The sequence below is a fragment of the Pristiophorus japonicus genome, chromosome 13 (assembly GCF_044704955.1).
Source record: "Pristiophorus japonicus isolate sPriJap1 chromosome 13, sPriJap1.hap1, whole genome shotgun sequence".
Lineage (NCBI taxonomy): Eukaryota > Metazoa > Chordata > Chondrichthyes > Pristiophoridae > Pristiophorus > Pristiophorus japonicus.
The window spans coordinates 116,847,719-116,870,774 of record NC_091989.1 but is presented as its reverse complement, the minus strand read 5'-3'; the positions used below and the strand labels follow the sequence as shown (position 1 = coordinate 116,870,774).

Genomic DNA, 23,056 nt, shown 5'->3' with positions numbered 1-23,056 from the left:
TCAAGGTGTGCATTGCTTAAGTATATACAATATTGCAGTGGGGTTACATAGAGGTTACATACATGGCACTAAAGACCTCAAATGTACAAGTTAGTCCAACTTATCGTCAATTCCAGTTTTTAAAAATCTGGAAAGATAAATTCTATTTTCTAATAGCATGTTATTCTTTGCTGTTTGTATCACTGCAACAACACAGACCTTTTTTACACTAGTTTTGCTGATCTGCTAAAATTCTAATATTTATTTACGAAATCTTTTACAACAAACATTTAGCTATTTTCAGAAAGCTGGAGTTTAGCCTCAGCTTGTCCATCTCAGGATCGTGGAGAGAATCCGCTGCATTCATGGTTTGAATTTGACCAGTTCTGCGTTAACGCTTCATTATTGTCTTGCCATGAGCGTAGGAATGGTAAGGGAGCATGGCTCTGTCACAAGACATACTGCAGTATGATCGAGCTGTGCTGAAAGTTGCAGCACTTGGACCTGCACCAGCTGCAGTGCAATGACAACAAGAAGCATTTATATATCGCCTTTAACGCAGTAAAACGTCCCAAGGCGCTTCACAGGAGCGTAATCAGACAAAAATTGACACCGAGCCAAAGGAGGAGACATTAGGACGGGTTACCATATGCTTGGTCAAAGAGGTAGGTTTTAAGCAGTTTCTTAAAGGAGAGAGATGCAGAGAGGCAAAAGGATTGGGAAGGGAATTCCAGCGCTGCTGGCTGAGATGGTTGACGGCACGGCCACCCATGGTACGACAAATAACATGGGGAATGCACAGGAGGCCATGACCACAAGGGTAGATGGGACTGTAAAGCAAAAACCATGCTGGTCCAGCAATGGATGGGCTTCTGAGGTGGATTAAACCATTGATGAAGCAGTGTAGCAGAAACCTAAACTATAGGAATCATATCCCTGGAATACTAATGCCACTGGGTGCATGAAGTAGAAAAAGGTGAATCTCTCAGCACTGTCATCCGACACCAAACCTCAACATGGTGTGTGCTTACCTTCGCAGATCTGGTGATTGCTGCAATTTCTGAATACACGTCTGTTGTGTCTGGGAAGTTCTCCACAACAAGGTTACATGTATGATACAGCAAAGATTGCCTCTGAATAGTATCTTTCACCTCAGACACTTTCTCCAGATAACTCAGTTCAAATCCTTTGGCCTAGGGGGAAACAAAACCCTTACATGTAAACTGCAATCATGTGAGGGTTTCAAACAGCAATCTCATCACGATGAAACGAGAATGGGTTCTTACACTAGAATTGTTCAGGAAATTTCCAATTGCAAGTAGAGTTGCCAAAAGCGATTTAAAGGTTTTATTCTTTGCAAGCTGCTCCATTCCAAGCTTCAAGTCAAACAGCGGTTCTGCTATTTCCTACAACAAAAAAGAGTTACAACTTAGATTTCAGAAGTTTATGTGCAAACCTTCTCTTTAGAGTCAATTTTGAAGAGAATCAGTCATTAAAGTATTAAGTATACAGTCTGAAACATTTGAAAGGATATACATTTAGCAAATGGATAGATTTACAATCTTTTTGAATTATACTTTCTTACTAAAAGCATAAGCCTGCCAGCCATGAACTTTAAAACTGCATATCCAATTAGCAGATCAAAGATCATTATGTTCGGTAATGTATTTTGTGGATCATTTGAGCATCACCAACGACCACATGCATGTCAATTCAAATATTTCAATGTTCCTCTTAAACTGCAAGTAAAGGTAAAAATATTCCCGTTTCAGCGTCTAGAATTACACAAATTGCCCACTATCTTCCTATCTTCCTAACATACCAACATTTGGATTTCCTTCACTGTTGCTAATTACGCAGTGGGGAGGTTGAATTGCATTTTATTTTACATGCTGTTAACTATGAATCTATATATATATTTATGTAGCGTCATCCCCAATGAAATGATTTCCAATTCTACACATTGTACAAAATCTGGTACATCTTGTAAAAAATCCAGTTGTTATATTTGAGATTATTTTTCTTTTTAAAAACTGTAACATTCCTTAGTGATGTATCACAAAGACTCTTTCACAATTCACACCTTTTCCATGAACTCGTAGTCTAGTTTAAAAGCCCAGAGCTGCAGCCTGGCTGTGATGCCATTGATGGAGGACAAGGTTAACAGGAACTGCTCAGCTGTCCCCAGGGGGACATCGGGAGTAGCGAGTTGAGCTTCTTGGATCTTCTGTTTCTCTTCTTCTGTGGGGACCATGGTCAGGATTTTCTGTTGGGAAACAGGAAGGACATGGGCGGTTATCCGTGGGAATTACAAACAGCACATTCGTTTGCTACATTGACTAAAAGTTAACTAATAAACTAGTTTGAAAGTGTCATCTATTGGATATAGTAGGCTTTGGTTTTTGAATATTGAAGTGTTGTATTGCAAACATGTGGTCATTTTTTAATCTCTGAAATTAACCCCTGCTAATTTGAAACAAAGTTTTTATTAAATAAACCTCAGAATAAAATACTTGTTGGATTTACAGTGGATCAAGTAGGACTTTCTCCCCAACTCAATACAATCTATGAATTGTATATTTATTATATAATATATAAATTATATAAACCAAGATCAATAGATTGTTAGATCAGGGTATATTGGGATATGGAACCAAGGCGGGTAAGTGGAGTTAAGATACAGATCAGCCATGATCTAACTGAATGGCGGAACATGTTTGAGGGGTTGAATAGCCTACTCCCATTCCTATGTTCCGAAATGATTGACAGAATCCTGGTTAAACACAATGATGCATTATGACCCTATTACATCACATTTGCAGCATACCTTGAGAATGAATTGATCATAGAAGTAACAGAAAGTGCCCAGTAGTAATCAGTTGGATCATCAGGGAAATTTAAAATCATTGCAAAAGTGAGCTGGTGTATCTGCATGTTGATAATGTAATCTTACAAGAGTCCTATTGATAGCTAACGTATCACACTTTTACTGTTGATGCCATACTCTATCGTAAATGACACAATCTATGGAGTCCCAGATTTTCATTGGCTGTGAGTGCTGCCATTGGGTTTCCGTTTAAAGCTAAACTCATGGAGCTGGATTCCCTTCCTTTTAGCCATGTATCTCGTGGATCTCCAGATTCCAACCAGCCTTCATTAGACGTAGTAGCACCAACTAAAATAAGCAGGGGAGAATGGCACCGAGAGGTGAGCACCATTCTCCTGGTGACGAGAATATAAAAATATCCATAGATTACCAAGGTACGAGACTCCTCACTGAATGCTTGGTCTCAGTCAGATTACAGTGGGCCAATAATGGAGGGACCTCCCTTCCCCTACAGGATAATGGAAATTGGCAGATAATTGAGTCTCCACATTTTGGCCGTACAAGTTTAATATCCTAAGCATAAGAATGAAGATAAACACAATGCATAATTGAATGCAATCTTTCTTGGGTGTAAGGTTGACTTATGCCCAACAGGAAGAGATTGGTGATGGCAGATTACATCTATGAGGCAAAGTCTAATGCAAGACAATTGGGCAGACAGATATATGGAACAAGGGTCATGGAGGCTCCACTGTAACTGGGTGTATTCCCAAAGGGCGGGGAGAGAGAAAGAAAAGGGAAACTACTGATAGATCCAATTAGTCCTTCCCACCTCTCAGTGAGGAATGGTAAGTAAAATGGGGGAAAGTTTGCAAGGGAGAATTTTTTTTTAGCATAAACCAAAGCAGCAGCACTAGGACTACATCCATTGTGTTTGCTCAGGGGAATATTACTTGGCTTGGCAGATTTTGATGTTTTTTTAAATATAAATCAGCAGTGAAATTAGTTTTAATTTTAAAAAATAAACCATTTCTGGCTGAATTTCTTGCCAGCACACCATGTTTAGTTACATTTCTCTGCATTAAAAAAATACGCATTTATTGTTTCCCACATGGTGCTGGCAGCTTGGTCACTGCTGCAGTCAATGTGCTGGAACTCCAAGGCAACAGTAGAGATTAGTTATAAAAACAAGTGAGCATCACACAGCAAAACTGGTGTAAATGTGCTTTTACTGGAGAACTCGAGTGGCGCTGTCGTATTTAAATTTTATTTAGTTTCTTTGCAGTTAACTTTGTTAGTTTGATATATGATTGAAACCTAGCATCATACATGGTGGGGGGTTAGAGTGGGGGGGGGGGGGGCTGATGCTCTGGCCATCATGGGTGTGGGGCAAGCTTGATGGACTAGATGATTTTTCCTGTTCATCAATTATGTCCATATAAAACGTGACTCGAAGTATTGACTGGTACATGACAACAGTGGGATGGGGGTTGGGGGGTGGACCATCACAATCTCATTATCTTGTTTGTGTCCTTTTTCTAAATCCACGCATGCACACCAACCTGAACCTGTAGTTTCAAGTTTGGATTCCTTACCTCAATGCCTTCTTTGTTGATTGCATATTCGTCGAAGTTGAGGATGGCATTCTTGATGATATGTACTGGTGGCAATACTGTAAGACCAATGTTAATCGCATTACTCCTCTTTGGGTCCAGCACGATTAATCCTTGCCTCTTGGTATCTCCTCCTTTCTAGAAGTTAAACAACAAGATCTTTTTGAAATTAAGTTGTACCATTTAAAAGTGTTGAATACATTTTGCATTTATCAGTTAACCATTGTGTATTCCATAAAAATCATAAAGGTAAAATAATGTTTTGAAGGTGAGCAGACATGCACTGAATTTATCTGATGTAGGAACAGTCTGAATGAAGGTCCAGAATGTCAGGGGTTCCAGATGGAAATTACTGCCTTTGATAACCTATGAGATGGATGGGTCACAGAACGGCGACTACTGAACTGAGATTGTCTTCCTTCCGGTGCCTGAACACTGCTGATCACAATACCAAACCTAGATCAGTAACAGACACTTGCTGTGCACAAACTGGCTGTTGTGTTCCCTACATTACAACAGTGACCACACTTCAAAGATACTTCATTGGCTTTAAAGCACTTTGGAACATCCTGAGGTGGTGAAAGGCGCTATATAAATGCAAGTCTTTCTTTCTCACAGTCAGGGGCTGCGACTCAGCCAACACTGATCTTTACATAAGCAATTCAGCACCAGTATTTGCATTCAGGAGAGGGAAGCTGCTGATCCCTGTGCAGGTTAATAACACTCAGCTAAATAGAGCCATCCAATCCACCTGCCAAGTAGGTGTTTTCGGGCCTGAAAACCTAACATTATGGGGATTTATTGGGAACTTCAAAGCCAAATGAATGGAGAATTTCTCCATTAACGGATAATATAAAATACTTTGATCTTCCTCTTTCACAAAGTAATGTTTTTCTTTTTTTATACAGAAAATTAAAGAATTCTGCATGAGATTATTTCAAATATAATTTGCACTCCACTGCTGGCTCGACAGGTTTATCCAGTGAGTAGTTGAATCATACCGATGAGGAAGATCCTCGGCTGAATCCCTGGTCTGTGCTGAAGTAACTAATCGCAGAGATTACAATTGGTCTCCCAGTCCATGGGCTAGGGAGAGGACAAGTAGTGGTGTCCTGCTGAAAGTGTGCCTGTGTAGATACTGGATGGGTACAGCATCAGGCTCTGCTGTGACACCTCTGTGCTCAAATAGCTTGCTGGCATGCACCTTCAAGACTCACATATGAAGAATGGCTACTGCCTAAGGGACCATATCCTGACAGTGGGGTCAGTGCCCTCAGGAGATGAAAAGAGAGGTGAGAATAAGAAAATAAATAGAAAGAAAAGAAAGAAAAGTAAATAAATATATAGCATTTATAAAGCGCCACTCACGACCTCCGGACGGCCAATGCGCTTTATAGCCAATGAAGTACTTTTTGAAGTGTAGACACTGTAGTAATGTAATTAGCGTAAATACCTAACCTGAACCAACGTGCACAGTAATCAAAAAATTCATACTCCCTTCGGTCTATGTTTTAGCTGATAATAGATCTCAACTAAAGCCAAACCACCAGTGACCAATCTTAAATAGGATGCTCAACCATCCTATATGACAAAAGGTCATCGACCTGAAACGGTAATTCTGTTTCTCGCTCCACAGATGCTGTTTGACCTGCTGAGTATTTCCACATTTTCTGTTTTTGTTATAGTCGATCCTAGAGCTTGCTGAACTGGTATTGAGCAGGAAGCCCAAATGAGTGCCATTATCTGATTCTCTTGCAATCTACAACCTGTGTAAGGACAGCAGTTCAGAGAGACTTCATTGCATTGACTTGAAGTTGAAGGTTAAGTACCTTCACTGATAGATACATACCCAGAGTCTACAATAACTTTGTAACAAATTACAGGCTGACATGGTATTCATTGTAACTTAAACAGATCACTCTTTCTTCTGTAAGATCCTCTCAACTGTTGTTGATAATTACTTAAATATATGTATTTATTATTTTGATACGGCTCTTTTAATTCTTTCAAGCTCTGTAAAAAATTCATCAGAGAAACATTTAAAACAATTACAAAATCTGGGAGTAATTATTATGACATTTTATTGCTTCCTTGAGCATACTTGGGGCCAGAAATCATAGAATTTTAATTTCCCCAAGGGCCTAAAACAACACAATCAGAAAGATCTCCATTGCAGGTTGTGGCTTTAAAACCTTTTCCTAATTTAAATATGAAATGATTCAAACAATGAGGAATGAATCGAAGTGCAGTAACTGAAGCGTGTGTATCAACCTGTAGCCCAGTTCTCTTTCATTTTATTGACAGGTTCATGAGGATATATTTAATATACCCCTGTATATATACCCCTGTACTTGCTAGTGATTCCAGTACAATCACACACCTCGGCAGAAAATGGACACTTATTTTAAAGTTACCCAACACTGCGCCTGGTTTTGTTTATTTATTTATAACCTCTCTTCCCTCCTCCCTGCTCAGGCACCAGGATTATGGGCAGCTAACCTGAGCCAAGGCCTCCGCAAAAGCCTCTCATTGTTGACCACTGCTACATGGTTCATCGGGAACTTCTAATCAGTGACTCTCTCTAATGAAGAAGTGCTTGACTCCCAGTTGGAAGCTTCCCACAGTGGGATGGCTGAAATCAGTAGCTCAGAGTGAGCAATTGCAGGCTCATTGAACCTACAACTCTGTGGCACAATACATTGGCATCTGGGCATGATTTGACACCATGCTACCACTGTACATTGTTTTGTGATTTAAGTATGATGACTCAAATGTTTACATACCATAAATACTGTCATTTCTTCGTAACCCGGTATATTAAGCACACAATCAGTAATGTTGTAATGAGGGAGAATTCAATGGAGCAATTACCATGTGTCAGCCTTGGCTCAGTGGTCACATTCGCCTGAGTCAGAAGGTCGTGGGTTCAAGTCCCTGTCTAGAGACTTAACCACATGATCCAGGCTCACACTTCAATGCAGTAATGAGGGAGAACTGCACTGTAGGAGGTTCCGTCTTTCAGATGAGACGTTAAATCGAGGCCTGTCTACCCTCTCAAGTCGACGTAAAAGATTCCATGACACTATTTGAAGAAGAGCAGTAGGGTTCTCCCTGATGTTCTGGCCAATACTTATCCCTCAACCTACGTCACTGAAACAGATTATCAGGTCATTATTTCATTGCTGTTGTGGGAGCTTGCTGTGTGCAAATTGGCTGCTGTGTTTCCTACATTACTACAGCAAATACACCTCAAAAGTACTTCATTGGTTGTAAAGCACTTGGGACATCGCCAGGTTGTGAAAGGTGCTATATAAATGCAAGTCTTTCTTTTTTTCAGTCCACTGAAGGTGGCATTAAAACAAGTGAGAACTGTGCAAATTAAAAGTACTTCATTCTTGTAATTTAAGACATTACATCATTGCATATGCGTAGCCCACAATGGTTAATCGCAACAGATCTGAAGTCCAATTTATTTTGGAGATGTAAGGGGCAAATCTATAGATTTGCTAATGGGATATCTCCTGATTCCAGAAACCTCTGGCAAAAAGCTGGGGGAGTGGGGGTGGGGGAACACTGGAATGGATATTTGGCACATTTGAATAGAAAGCAGTTCCTCTGTGGCTAGTCCCTAAGGATGCAATCATTGATAAAGAGCACATAAAGATACTCATGCTGCCGTTGATCTTGGAGGAAAGGAATGAGCCTACAGGGCAGGAAATCCCATAGCCCTTTAAGCAAATTAACTTAGTGTTAAACAGTACGAGGCTGAAACTCCCAGCATCCAATGGGCCAGATAGAAAACTACAACAGCAACAATTTTTATTTATATAGTGCCTTTAACGTAGTGAAATGTCCCAAGGCGCTTCACAGGAGTATTATGCGATAAAAATTTACAAATAAAAATACAGGTTTCAGGGAGGTGGGATGTCGGAGCATGGAAACTGATACACAAAGGAAGTCCAAACAATTGCTTGATTGAACAAGATGTTCCAGGTCAATGCAGAAGAATCCAATCATTAGTTGGGGCATAGGGAAAGGGAGGAACGGAGAAAAAAGATAGGAATGTACATAGGTAATGGAATTTTGCATGTATGATTATACATTTCGTATCCTGCTGTTAATAAAAATTAAGGGGTTACACTATTATGGAAATCACATTGGGCCATCATTTGCTGTGGCAGGACATCTACCGTTAGTTAGACTTGTCATAAACAGTAAGTGTTATACTCATAATAAATGGTCAGACCGAGTACCGTGTGTAATGAGCAAGTATGACCTTAGCTCCTTTATTGTAGTTCCAGAGTGCAGGTACCTCGTGGGTGGCTTGCTTATATACTGTGCTCCCAAGAGATCCTTTGAGACTCCAACAGATAGGCCCTCTGGTGGACAGGTGTGATGCAGGTTACAAAGGGTTAAAGACATAACAATAAGAACATAAGAAATAGAAGCAGGAGTAGGCCATTTGGTCCCTCGAGCCGGCTCCGCCATTCAATAAGATCATGGCTGATCTGATCATGGACTCAGCTCCATTTCCCTGCCCGCTCCCCACATCCTTTACGCCCTTATCGCTCAAAAATCTGTGCATCTCGGCCTTAAATATATTCAATGACCCAGCCTCCTCAGCTCTCTGGGGCTGAGAATTCCATAGATTTACAACCCTCTGAGAGAAGAAATTTCTCCTCATCTCAGTTTTAAATGGGCGGCTCCTTATTCTAAGACTATGTCCCCTAGTTTTAGTTTCCCCTATGAGTGGAAATATCCTCCCTGCATCCACCTTGTCGAGCCCCCTCATTATCTTATATTTCAATAAGATCACCTCTCATTCTTCTGAAGTCCAATGTGTATAGGCCCAACCTACTCAACCTATCCTCATAAGTCAACCCTCTCATCTCCGGAATCAACCTAGTGAACCTTCTCTGAACAGCCTGCAACGCAAGTATATCATTCCTTAAATACGGTGACCAAAACTGTACGCAGTACTCTCGGTGTGACCTCACCAATACCCTGTACAGTTGTAGAGTCAGACTGAACACTGTGAGCTCAAAGTAAAGTGTGACCATAGTCTTTTATTGCAGGTCTCCAGAGTGCCTCTCCAACCTGTGAAGCCTCCTTAAATACCTGTGCTTCCAAGGGATTATGGGATCCCTTGGGACTCCCAGGGATGAGCCCTCTGGTGGCTGTACAGAGTAAATACAAGTTTACATATATAACAGTTGTAGCAGGACTTCTCTGCTTTTATACTATATCTCCCTTGCAATAAAGGCCAACATTCCATTTGTTCTTGCACATTTAGGTTTAAAAAATGTTTACGTGACAAGTTGCTGAAAGTGCGAGCTGATAATGGGGCAACGAGTGAAACCGGGCATCTGGAACCTGAGTGAACACAGCAAGCAACTGTGTATCTCCTTTACCAATCAGATTAAAGAACTGTGAAATTAACAGTGCAAGGACTGAGATGCAAGTGTAAATTAGAGTGGGTGAATTTAATGACAAATCAGGTACAGAAGGCGAAATAAAGAGAGGAAATGAAATACTGGATCAAGAGACAGAAAGGTAAAGTAAAAGAAACATTTTTAATTTTATATTTTTTAAATCTCCAACAACAATTAATACCTGAAGGAATCAGGCTCTACACATGTAATAGTTACTTCTCAGTGCCAGAGAGGTTGACTGGCAGTAAGTAACACTTATGTCATTAAAAGAGTACGTAGATTGAAATAGACAAGACTTAAGTTTAGTTGTATCTACCGCACAAGTACAGCAACTTCATGCTGTTTGATGTATTTCAACGGTGAGGCAGTAAGCGAGATGCCGTTTCTGTGAAGCTAGCAGCGGAGCGGTGCATCTTGAACAGTGACCTTTGAACTTCTGCGTTTAATCACACATCTGCCCTTGCCTGAAGTTGATGATGCATTTGTGCATAAATAACAGCGAGCACCATTAGCTTCACTGTTAGTTTGACAGCAAATTATGGGCCTATTTATTTTTCTCATGTGGGATTTCATAAAAAGAAAGAACTTGCATTTATGTAGTTCCTGTCATGACCTCAAAACATCCCAAAGCGATTTACAGCCAATGAAGAACTTTTCAAAGTGCAGCCACAGTTGTAATGCGGCAGCCAATTTGCGTACAGCAAGGTCTCGCAGTGAGATAATGACCAGATAATCTGTTTTTTTTTAAAGTGTTGGTTGAGGTAGAAACATAGAAACATAGAAAATAGGTGCAGGAGTAGGCCATTCGGCCCTTCGAGCCTGCACCGCCATTCAATGAGTTCATGGCTGAACATGCAACTTCCGCACCCCATTCCTGCTTTCACGCCATACCCCTTGATCCCCCTAGTAGTAAGGTCTAAATATTGGCCAGAATGCCAGGAGATCTCCCCTGCTCTTCTTCAAATAATGCCATGGGATCTCTTACATACACCTGAGAGGACTGATGGGGCCATGGTTTAACGTCTCATCCAAAAGATGGCATCTCTGACAGTGGAGTACGCCCTCGGTACTGAAGTGTCAGCCGGATTATGTTCTCCAGTCTCCTGAGTGGAGATTGAATCCGCAACCTTCTGACACAAAGGCGAGAGTGCTACCACTGAGCCACATGAATACTCTTACTGCAATTCTCCACTATTATAGATTTTCTATTAAAAGAATGATACTTAAAAAAAAATTATGAAGGAAATAAAAGAATTGTTATTGTTTTGAAAAGGTGAGCTTTATAGTGCCTGTCCTGGTTACATGAAGGACAGACCTTTCTTACTCAAAATGCACTGATGAACTTTTAAACATTTGTGTTAAAGGACGATCACTGTCTTGTGATTCTAATTAACTACTGAAAAACTAATTACAGAATTCGACAGAATGTAATACATTTGTGACCTTGGTGTCAAGTTTCTAAATTTACATATAGGATATTAAAATAAGAATCAGAATGCCATTATACAGCAGAATGTACATGCATATTGCAAAAAGGAAAATTAAGCCATCAATCACGTGGATTTATACTGTGAATTTATTCAGATTTTGACTCCCAGTTCCTCTGGTGGTAAATCTAGGAGATAAACTACACTTCCCAATACCCTTGAGTCTGAAAAAAACCTGGAGAGATTTGTCGGTGGAACAGCAGACTGGGAAACGTGATCGAGATGAAGCAAGGAAAATTCAAACACAGCAATGACCTCAGAAAAGGTAGACAGCAAATTTAAGGGCAACATTCTGAATAGATACAACTCAAAAATTATGTACACCTTTTTGAATTGACCCATCAGCTGGGTTACTCAGAAATGTCAAATAACAGGTAGGAAATATTAAGTATACTTGCGAGAAAAATGCATTTTTTTTCCCAACCATCACAATAAATCTTTCTAGACACGTTATGAGAGAATGCAGCTTGAACATCACAAGTCAAGACTAAATAGTAATAAACCTGTCACTGGATTCGCCTCTAACGGAATAAGACTAGAAAAAGTCAGCAACTTTATCAGGATCAAGCACTTTACTGTCGTAGTCACCGTTGAATCTTCATCAGCTGGCACTGTGCTCCATTAGCGTGACCTTCTAAATATGATACATAGAAACATAGAAAATAGGTGCAGGAGTAAGCCATTTGGCCCTTCGAGCCTGCACCACCATTCAATAAGATCATGGCTGATCATTCCCTCAGTATCCCTTTCCTGCTTTCTCTCCATACCCCTTGATCCCCTTAGCCATAAGGGCCATCCATATCTAACTCCCTCTTGAATATATCCAATGAACTGGCATCAACAACTCTCTGCGGTAGCGAATTCCACAGCTTAACAACTCTCTGAGCGAAGAAGTTTCTCCTCATCTCAGTCCTAAATGGCCTACCCCTTATCCTAAAGCTGTGTCCCCTGGTTCTGGACTTCCCCAACATCGGGAACATTCTAACCGCATCTAACCTGTCCCGTCCCGTCAGAATCTTATATGTTTCTATGAGATCCCCTCTCATCCTTCTAAACTCCAATGTATAAAGGCCCAGTTGATCCAATCTCTCCTCATATGTCAGTCCTGCCATCTTGGGAATCAGTCTGGTGAAACTTCGCTGCACTCCCTCAATAGCAAGAACGGCCTTCCTCAGATTAGGAGACCAAAACTGAACACAATATTCCAGGTGAGGCTTCACCAAGGCCCTGTACAACTGCAGTAAGACCTCCCTGCTCCCATACTCAAATCCCCTAGCTATGAAGGCCAACATACCATTTGCCTTCTTCACCGCCTGCTGTACCTGTATGCCAACTTTCAGTGACTGATGAACCATGACACCCAGGTCTCGTTGCTCCTCCCCTTTTCCTAATCTGCCGCCATTCAGATAATATTCTGCCTTCGCGTTTTTGACCCCAAAGTGGATAACCTCACATTTATCCACATTATACTGCATCTGCCATTCATTTGCCCACTCACCTAACCTGTCCAAGTCACCCTGCAGCCTCCTAGCATCCCCTCACAGCTCACACCGCCACCCAGTTTAGTGTCATCTGCAAACTTGGAGATATTACACTCAATTCCTTCATCCAAATCATTGATGTATATTGTAAAGAGCTGGGGTCCCAGCACTGAACCCTGCGGCACTCCACTAGTCACTGCCTGCCATTCTGAAAAGGACCCGTTTATCCCGACTCTCTGCTTCCTGTCTGCCAACTAGTTCTCTATCCCCATCAGTATATTACCCCCAATACCATGTGCTTTGATTTTGCACACCAATCTCTTGGGTGGGACCTTGTCAAAAGCCTTTTGAAAGTTCAAATACACCACATCCACTGGTTCTCCCTTGTTACATCCTCAAAAAATTCCACAAGATTTGTCAAGCATGATTTCCCCTTCATAAATCCATGCTGACTTGGACCGATCCTGTCACTGCTTTCCAAATGCGCTGCTATTTCATCCTTAATAATTGATTCCAACATTTTCCCCACCATTGATGTCAGGCTAACCGGTCTATAATTACCCGCTTTCTCTCTCCCTCCCTTTTTAAAAAGTGGTGTTACATTAGCTACCCTCCAGTCCATAGGAACTGATCCAGAGTCGATAGACTGTTGGAAAATGATCACCAACGCATCCACTATTTCTAGGGCCACTTCCTTAAGTACTCTGGGATGCAGACCATCAGGCCCCGGGGATTTATCAGCCTTCAATCCCATCAATTTCCCTAACACAATTTCCTGCCTAATAAGGATATCCTTCAGTTCCTCCTTCTCACTAGACCCTCGGTCCCCTAGTACTTCCGGAAGGTTATTTGTGTCTTCCTTAGTGAAGACAGAACCAAAGTATTTGTTCAATTGGTCTGCCATTTCTTTGTTCCCCATTATAAATTCACCTGAATCCGACTGCAAGGGACCTACGTTTACCACCCAGTACCATCAATGAAAGTAACATGGTATTGCTTTGGGCAGAAGATAACCAGCTAGCCCACCTTTGCAAACTCTCTCTCATGTTCCTTAGCCGATTCTGGACGAATATTGCTGTATCCCCTTCACTGGCAGGAATGAATCCTATCCTTTCTTTAAACCCTGCCATGGTTTCTATTCCACCATCCCCACTGGTAATTTTTCCCACAATTCTAACAATATCCTACTAGAAAAACAAATTCCTTATTTTGCTTTGGCACCCGTAACTTTACACTGTGTGCCTCGACTTCGAATCTTGACTCTGAAAAATAGCTTTCCAAGATCTAATTTCTTCAGATCTATGAAAATCTTATATACGTGTATCAAGTGGCACCTAATCCTCCCTTTTTCGAGAGAGTAAAGAGCCAGGCTAGAAAATCTTTCCTCATAACTCATCCCTCTAAGTTCAGCCTCACGTCGCATTTTGGGATTTTCAGACAGTTAAAAAAAGATTTGGATATGATTTAAAATACAGGGCTCAATTTTCCCCAAAGCTGTTTTTTGGCGTACTTGAAGAGTTACGTCTGCTTTTTGGGGCCAAACTACGGCAAAAAAAATCATCCCAATTTCCCCGTTTGAATTGTTGATTTTAGCACCGCCTAGCCTGACTTTAGCTTTGGGGGTGGAGCCTAAGATCTGCGGCTAAAAGATTGGGTTGCCACGGTGACCAGGGACACACTGCGGGCTGAGACTGGAAAGTGACACATACAACAGCCAGTTCACAGCAGCCTGCACAAGCACCTTACACATTGCAGCAACTTACCACCATTAAATTATTAAAGTGTTTATGACAAATGTCTATCAATGCCGGTGTCAGTACCCGTTCCTAACCCTGGCCAAAAGGCTTCCCTCTCCTGCCGGTGCTAGTACCCACTCCTAACTCTGGCCGAAAGACCTCCCCCCCCCTCTCCGCCCCACCTCTCTCTCCCCCCCGCTCTCTCTCTCCACCCCCCGCTCTCTGCCCCCCCCCGACCCTATCTCCACCCCCACCCTCTCTCCACCCACCCTCTCTCTCCCGCACCCTCTCTCTCCCCCTGCTGTCCAGGCCATGGAACTGCAATCTGCTGTGCTGATTTCCTTACCTGCGCCGATTTTGTTAATTGCCCAGAAGGTTTTTCCACAGAGGTCACATACGCCGTCCTAAGAAAAACTGGAGTATATCGGAGCTGGCCAAACTTGCTTAAATGGCCAGAATTGGCGCGCGTGGCAGGTTACACTCTCAGTGAGGTAAAAAAAAATTAACCTAAAAAAATCATAACTAACTGAGTTACACTGGCGCACAATCTTTGGAGAAACTTATATTTTTAAATTTAGGCCAAAAAAACAGCACAAATAACTGGGGAAATTGAGCCCACAGTTTTTTTTTTAAATTAAAGAGTGTTTTACAAAAGTTTAGAATCCACCTCATGCTACCTGCTGGAACAGGTGGGACAATGAGAGAATTGGTATGTTAATTGGTGCAGGCGGGCGACGGCAGCGAAGAGGGACATCATCAAGGTCCAGGTCGGTGATTGGAGCTTGGGCAGATACAGCAGGAGCGGCGAGGCCAGGGTGAAAGAGCGGCGAGAGACTGTAGAGCGCTGTGATCTGGACCCGGGAGAGGCATGAGTTCAGGGCCAGAAGAGGCGAGGGCCCAGGAGCAGCACGGGTCAGCCCACACTGCGATATGTGAGTGCACTAGGCCCGTGCAGCAGAGTCCTGGGTAATCCTTGCCACTGGACCAAGACCTAGCTCTGTCAAGCCCAAGTGGTGGCTGGTGTGCAACGGCCATCACACGTTAAAAACATCCACACACAGGCATCTTCCACCCTTCAAGATGTAGTTCGGAATCTGGAATATTAGGTGTTTTAAACTCATCCCTTTTTGGCGTGGAAGCAAGTCATCCTTGTTTCGAGGGACTGCCTATGATGATGATGGTATGTTAATGAGCAGCCATTGAAACTTGCGCTCATGAGGACCGGACACAATGGGGAAGTTGTCATCTTGTATCGGATGCTCTCAGTAAACAATCACATCTTAGGTGGGCAGAATGTTCACCGCTATTGATCCTTGCCTGAAGATGGTTTCAAAGGATTGTGGCAAGTTAAATTGGCAGCTCTACTGCCCAATCCCTGGACAGGGGAATAAGGAAAAAGGGCACACATACTGAAGGTCAATTGGTGAGGTTCGCGGAGAGAGAGGCCCAAGCAGGTTACTTTAAGAATAGAACTGACCAGGATTAATGGACATCTTGGTCTGATTCAATGCTAAAACTGACCAAATCCAAGTGTATTTAATCCACTAGCTGGCAGAGAGCATCACATGGTTTGTTATTTATTCTATTTGCAAGGAGAGAGAGAGAGAGATTTCATTAAATCAAGTGAAATTTGCTGCAACTGTTGCTCTGTATATTCACATAGCAATTGTATAATAAAGCAACTTAACAATTCGTATCTGGCCTCATCTCACTTAAGTGTTAACTCGTCCACCTTGCAGAAGATTGGAGAAGTGCACAAGGCACATGTGAAGGATATGTTATCCAATTGGTATGACAGGGGAGATGCATTGTTCCCCCCTCCCCCGTCCCAGGATATGCTGTCATTGAAGAAGATATTGAGCAGTGCTGGTTAATTCTGTAGTGAGACAGGAGTGACCAGGGCCACTAAACCCGAGAGAATTTCTACAACGGACCTAAAACTTGTAATACCTCCCGCCAATAATCTTGCATCCTTTTTATAATAGTGACAAAATGACAAAAAATTATCAAAGTGCCCCAGATGTGGTCTCACCAAGGCTAGCTATAACTTGGACATCACACCCTAAGGCCCCAAGTTTCCACACGCGGCGAAAAGACGCACCTCAGAGCTGGGCGCCTGTTTTTCACGCCAAAAACAGCTTCCTGGAAAAAAAGTGCGGTATTCTCGAGCTCCTTGGAGCTCGATGTCTGCTTGGCGCAGCGCACAGGGGGCGGAGCCTACCACTCGCGCCGATTTTGTAAGTGGGAGGGGGCGTGTACAATTGAAATGATGCTTCTTGGTGCCGGCAACCCTGCGCGTGCACGTTGGAGCGTTCGCGCACGTGCAGTCTGAAGTAAACATTGGCACTCGGCCATTTTTAAAAGTGCTGCAGAAAAAGTGAAGATTTGTTTCTTGGACCCCTGCAAAGGCTTGTATTTTAATTTTCTTGATATTTCTGTGTGTGAGGGAGTGCTTTTAGCAGCACTGCTGAATAAATCACCTGCTGAAATCAGTGAGTTCAGCCTTTCACTGCTAAACTTGCAGAACCGGTGCCTGCAAATTAAGGACTGTGTGTTTTGAGAAATAAGAGTGCCAAATCAACTTTTCAATGGATCAACGTCCACCAAGAATAAAGAATTTCTTGCATGAGGAAGTGGAGATATTAGTCAACGTCATTGAGCAGAGATGGCAGGAGCTAGATACCAGCAACAGAGGTCGCATAAAAGTGCCACCAAAAGAAATGAAGAAACGCTGGAACCAAGTTGCAGAAGATTACTGCGCAGTGGTGCATACCAGGAGATCTGGAAGTCAGTGTAAAAAGAAATGGCACGACCTTGGTCAAGTAGTTAGTGTAAGTAATATTTCCCATTTTTAATTTAATCGTAATTGTAACCTGGCTATCTGTATGTCCCACCTTGCAGACTGACACACTCTGTAAAAAGTTATATTTTACTCTTTGCAGAAGAAATTGGCCCACAACAAAAGGGAGGCAACTCGGACAGGAGGAGGCGTGCCCAATCTGCATCCACTGACACCCTTGGAACAAAGGGTAGCTGCTATGATGAGTCAGACATGGAGAAAAGCAATCGGTACAGCACAAGCTGGGCCCGCACGCGAGGAAGAGGGTAAGTCCTGAAAATGCATCGTGGCCCTTTAAATCAACCTGCTGCCTGGCCTGCTATGTGTGAGAGTACTCATGCCACCTACCCGGCCCCCTCCCTTGCTGTTAAGCATTTGACTGTTCTGATGTATTTTGCAGAACATGATGATGATAATGATGATAATGATTATGATGACGATGCTGCTGCTGCCAACCCTGAGGAACCTGAGGATACAGAACAAGAACCAGTACAACCAGCTGCGGACAATCCAGACTGGATGATGGCAGCGATGACTGAAATGTCTGCAGGGGAGAGCTTCCAATTTAATGTTTATGAGCCCCCATCAAGGGGCATCAGAGTTTCAACCCCTAGCATAGGTCTTGGTTCCACCTTCCATGGTTTCGCTTCCGATGTTGTGGGTCCCAGTGGTGCTGCTGGTATAATGCAGCATTCTACAGTCAATGCACTACCGTCCGAGACTGCGCCTCCCTCTCGCATAGGTTCTGGTTCCACCTACTATGGTTTCGATTCCGACGCTTCGGGTCCCAGTGTTGCTGCTAATATCATCGAGCAGTTTACACCCATTCGTCCAACATCCCAGCCCACGGCTCGCACTCGAGTGCTGTCGTCTGCAACACAGAGCATCCCACCATTCCAGCCCGAGCCTCTCCCTCTAGTTCTGCCGTCTGCAACACAGAGCATCCCACCATTCCAGCCCGAGCCTCTCCCTCTAGTTCTGCCGTCTGCAACACAGAGCATCCCACCATTCCAGCCCGAGCCTCTCCCTCCAGTTCAGCCGTCTGGAACACAGAGCGTCCCACAGTCCCAGCCTGCGCCTCCCTGTGTAGTGGTGCCGCTTGCAACACCGAGCATCCCACCATCCGTGCCCGCGTCTCCCAGTGTAGTGGTGCCACGAGGCAGACCCAGGCAGAGGAGAAGGAGATTGGACACACGTTCTCCTGAGATGCAGCGTGCAACAGATGCGACTCAGGTTGTGGCATTGGGTATGGAGACCAATGAGCTTACCCGATCACTCATCGGTGGCGTCAATGCAGTAGGTGAAGAGTTGACGGTCTTGACGGGAGAAATAGCAGTAATGACACGGGAACTTAGGGAGGGAATGTCCGAGGGAGTGCAATCGACGGCACAGGCCGTCAGGGAGGGCATGCAAGTGTCGGCACAGGCCGTCAGGTAGCTGCTGCAATAAGGGCACACAGCCCAGCCAATCAAATGACACCCCCATGAGGAAGTGAACATTCACTGAGATATGGATGAGAGATGGTTGCAGCCTTTCTTTGCTGCTTTTGTTCTTGTTCTTGATGTAGCTGTAGTAGTGTTTTTCAAATTGAAATTGTTTTGTAAGTTTTGTAACTTTACAACTTATAAGGGATCTTACGGTTTTTAAGTGATCTTATAGTGTAAATGCTCTCACATTTTTTTGTATCTTATTTAATTTTGCACCTATAAAGTGATCCTGAAGTTTAAGTGTTCTTCAGAGTGTAAGATTTTTCACAATGAAACTGTTTTGTAAGTTTTGTAACTTTACAACATATAAGTGATCTCAGGTTTTCAAGTGATCTTATAGTGTAAATGCTCTCACATTCTGTAAATTATTTAATTTTGCATCTAAAAAGTGATCTTGAAGTGTAAGTGATCTTAGAGTGTAACATTTTTCACATAGAAAGTGTTTTGTAAATTTTGTAACTTTACAAGTTTATAAGTGATCTCAAAGTTTTTAAGTGATCTTCAAGAGTCATATTAAAAAGTATAGTTTGATACAACAAATATTTTATTAGAGTGACGTTAACTTTTCAATAAAATATTTTTTCATTAAAACTGTTTCATGTTCCATTAACACAACACAACGTAGGAACAACTGCAAAGAATAAACATGTCCATACGCAAAAGTGGTCACAGAGCCCTCAGGCATCAGTAGTTGAAGCGTTCACGGATGAGCTGCTGGCGCAAGTCTCGAGCAATCGTTAAAGGGGCAAGATGGACGGCCCTCCTCCGACCTCGTGCTTCGGCATCAGGCACTTGCATGCTTTCCTGATTGTCGTTATCATCCACATCCTGGTCTTCCGTAATACTATCATCATGCACTGGACCCTCACGTGGGTCTTCGGGTTCCACTACTAGCTCCTGCTGCCTCATGATGGCTAAGTTATGAAGCATGCAGCACAGAACAGTGAAGTGACCGACAATCTGAGGAGAGTATAGCAACTGTCCTCCGGAATGGTCCAGGCATCGGAAACGCTGTTTCAATATGCCAATGGTCCTCTCAATGATGCTGCGCGTCGCAATGTGCGTCATGTTGTATTGATGGTCACTTTCTGTCCGTGTCACACGTAGAGGTGTCATGAGCCAGGTGGTCAGGCCGTACCCTTTGTCTCCCAGTAGCCAGCTCTGCCCTTCTGGCTGCTGCTCAAACATGTCAGATAGAACGCTGTCATGTAGGATGAACGCATCGTGGGTGCTGCCAGGGTATCTCGCATCGACTGACATGATGCGTTGCTTGTCGTCACACACGAGCTGCACATTGATAGTGTGGAAACCTTTCCTATTTCGGTACTGCTCAGATTCCTCCACGGGTGCTGGCAAGGCTATGTGGGTACAATCAATGCAGCCCTGTACCTTTGGGAAGCCGGCAATCCTGAAGAAGCCCACAGCCCTCTCATGGATCGCTTGTGCGGTCATTGGGAAATTGATGAAGTCATTCCTTCGCGCATAAAGTGCAGCCGTGACCTGGTAAACGCAGGCATGTATTGCATGTTGAGAGATGGCACACACATCTCCAGTTGTAGCCTGAAACGATCCCGAGGCATAGAAAGAAAGTGCAGCTGTTACCTTCACTTCAACAGACAAGGCAGTTATCCTTCTGCTTCTGGGCTGCAAATCTGCTCTCACCATATCACAGATCTCAGTGACAACTTCTCTGCGAAAATGCAGCCTTTTCACACAATCAGCCTCGCTCATGTCCAGGTACGTGCGCCTGGTTCGATATTGTCGACGTGGGTAAGGTCTCCTGCCCATCAACCTACGGGCTACGACGTTCCTGGTGCGGTGAGCTCTAATCAATTCTCTCCTATGCAGTGAATTGATGGCGAACCATTGCATAATATGTGGTGTTGACAATGCAGCACCCATTCTGCAAATTTAAATCTAAAACTGTCTATGTGGCTGCCTCTCCCTGTCCAAATGGCCTCAGTCCCCCTCACAGCTCGAAGGCTGCTGCTGTATCTTTGGCTGCCGGCCAGCCACTGACGCCGCCCCTGAAGCGTGGCCGAATGGCCTCAAGAACCTTAATGAGCCTTAATGTGAGGTTATCCACTTTGGTGGTAAAAACAGAGAGACAGACTATTATCTGAATGGTGACAGATTAGGAAAAGGGCAGGTGCAAAGAGACCTGGGTGTCATGGTACATCAGTCATTGAAGGTTGGCATGCAGGTGCAGCAGGCGGTTAAGAAAGCAAATGGCATGTTGGCCTTCATAGCAAGGGGATTTGAGTACAGGGGCAGGGAGGTGTTGCTACAGTTGTACAGGGCATTGGTGAGGCCACACCTGGAGTATTGTGTACAGTTTTGGTCTCCTAACCTGAGGAAGGACATTCTTGCTATTGAGGGAGTGCAGCGAAGGTTCACCAGACTGATTCCCGGGATGGCGGGACTGACCTATCAAGAAAGACTGGATCAACTGGGCTTGTATTCACTGGAGTTCAGAAGAATGAGAGGGGATCTCATAGAAACATATAAAATTCTGACGGGGTTAGACAGGTTAGATGCAGGAAGAATGTTCCCAATGTTGGGGAAGTCCAGAACCAGGGGTCACAGTCTAAGGATAAGGGGTAAGCCATTTAGGACCGAGATGCGGAGGAACTTCTTCACCCAGAGAGTGGTGAACCTGTGGAATTCTCTACCACAGAAAGTTGTTGAGGCCAATTCACTAAATATATTCAAAAAGGAGTTAGATGAGGTCCTTACTGCTAGGGGGATCAAGGGGTATGGCGAGAAAGCAGGAATGGGGTACTGAAGTTGAATGTTCAGCCATGAACTCATTGAATGGCGGTGCAGGCTAGAAGGGCCGAATGGCCTACTCCTGCACCTATTTTCTATGTTTCTATGAGCTGCGTGTGTCCTGTGTTCATTCTTCGGCTCCCGGCCAGCCACTGATACCGCTGCAATCCCATGGCCAAATGGCCTCAAGTCCGTCCGGGTGCTGCATCTTCGCGGGGAATGAAGGCCTGCCTCAAGCACCGCAGCTCAGCTCGAAGGCTGCTTGCTGCCTGCCGCTGCCGTCGAGACGAGACACTGACGCCACACCCCTGCCTCAAGCACTGCAGCTCAGCTCGAAGGCTGCTTGCTGCCACTGCCGTCGAGACACTGACGCCACACCGCTGCCTGAAAGGCCTGCCTGAAGCACTTTCACACAGGTAGGAACATGGTTTATTTAATCTTTTCTTTGCTTATAAATTTTTATTCAGGTTGGATTTATTTGTATAATATTTGTATAAGTATAACTAAGGATTTATTATAGAATTTAATTACTTCCCTTCACCCCCCCCCCCGTTCCCTACGCCTAATTTGTAACCTGTGCCTGATTTTTTAAAGTGTAGACAAGGTTTTTTCAAGCGTACAAAAATCTTCACTTGCTCCATTCTAAGTTAGTTTGGAGTACGTTTTCACTGTGGAAACTTTCAAATCAGGCGTCAGTGGCCGGACACGCCCCCTTTTGAAAAAACAATTCTGTTCCAAAGTGAAACTATTCTACCTGACTAGAACTGCAGAAAACTAAATGTGGAGAATTCCGATTTCTAAGATACTCCGTTCTGCACCAGTTGCTCCTAAAAATCAGGAGCAAATCATGTGGAAACTTGGGGCCATAGACTTATACGTTACAACCTTAGATATTAATCTCAACACTTCATTTGTATTTTTGACCCCCATGTAAACCAAACGGTTTTAACAATTTCCAGGTCTCTTTCCTACTCTGTTACCTCAAGTATATTACCATATAACTTGTACTTCATATTCCCATCTAATCTCGCCACTTAACATTGATCAGTGTTGAATTCCAATTGCCTCCCCTCTGCCTAATGATGCAGGCTCTGGATTATTGCACATTGCTTATCATTGGGCACTGCATCCTACTTGCTGTCATCTGTAAATTTAAAACCGCTGGACAATATTCCACCCTCTAAATAATTTATTCGAACATTGATCCCCGTGGATTTCACTCTGCCATCTCCTCCTCACATCATCATCCATTGCTGTCTACCTTTCAGCCAAACACATGGTCATGGGACAGATGGCAATGCATCTTGTGAGTCAATCTATTGTGTGAGACAGTATCAAACGCCTTTCCGAAATCAAAACAGACACTTATTGCCTCCTCACCCATATCCACCAGATCTGTAATGTCC

The 23,056-nt window shown here is 43.4% G+C and overlaps 1 protein-coding gene across 2 annotated transcripts in view; it reads right to left on the bottom strand.

Moving 5' to 3' along the window:
* Positions 1-23,056, bottom strand: part of fhod1 (formin homology 2 domain containing 1) — a 447,258-nt gene that overhangs the window by 36,879 nt on the left and 387,323 nt on the right. For both annotated transcript variants that reach the window (XM_070897918.1, XM_070897917.1), the window contains 4 exons: positions 4,402-4,557; positions 2,063-2,245; positions 1,266-1,385; positions 1,011-1,172 (listed from right to left, as the gene is read on the bottom strand). In XM_070897918.1, coding sequence (XP_070754019.1) covers positions 1,011-1,172; positions 1,266-1,385; positions 2,063-2,245; positions 4,402-4,557 — 621 coding nt within the window. The remainder of the gene's footprint in view (positions 1-1,010; positions 1,173-1,265; positions 1,386-2,062; positions 2,246-4,401; positions 4,558-23,056) is intronic.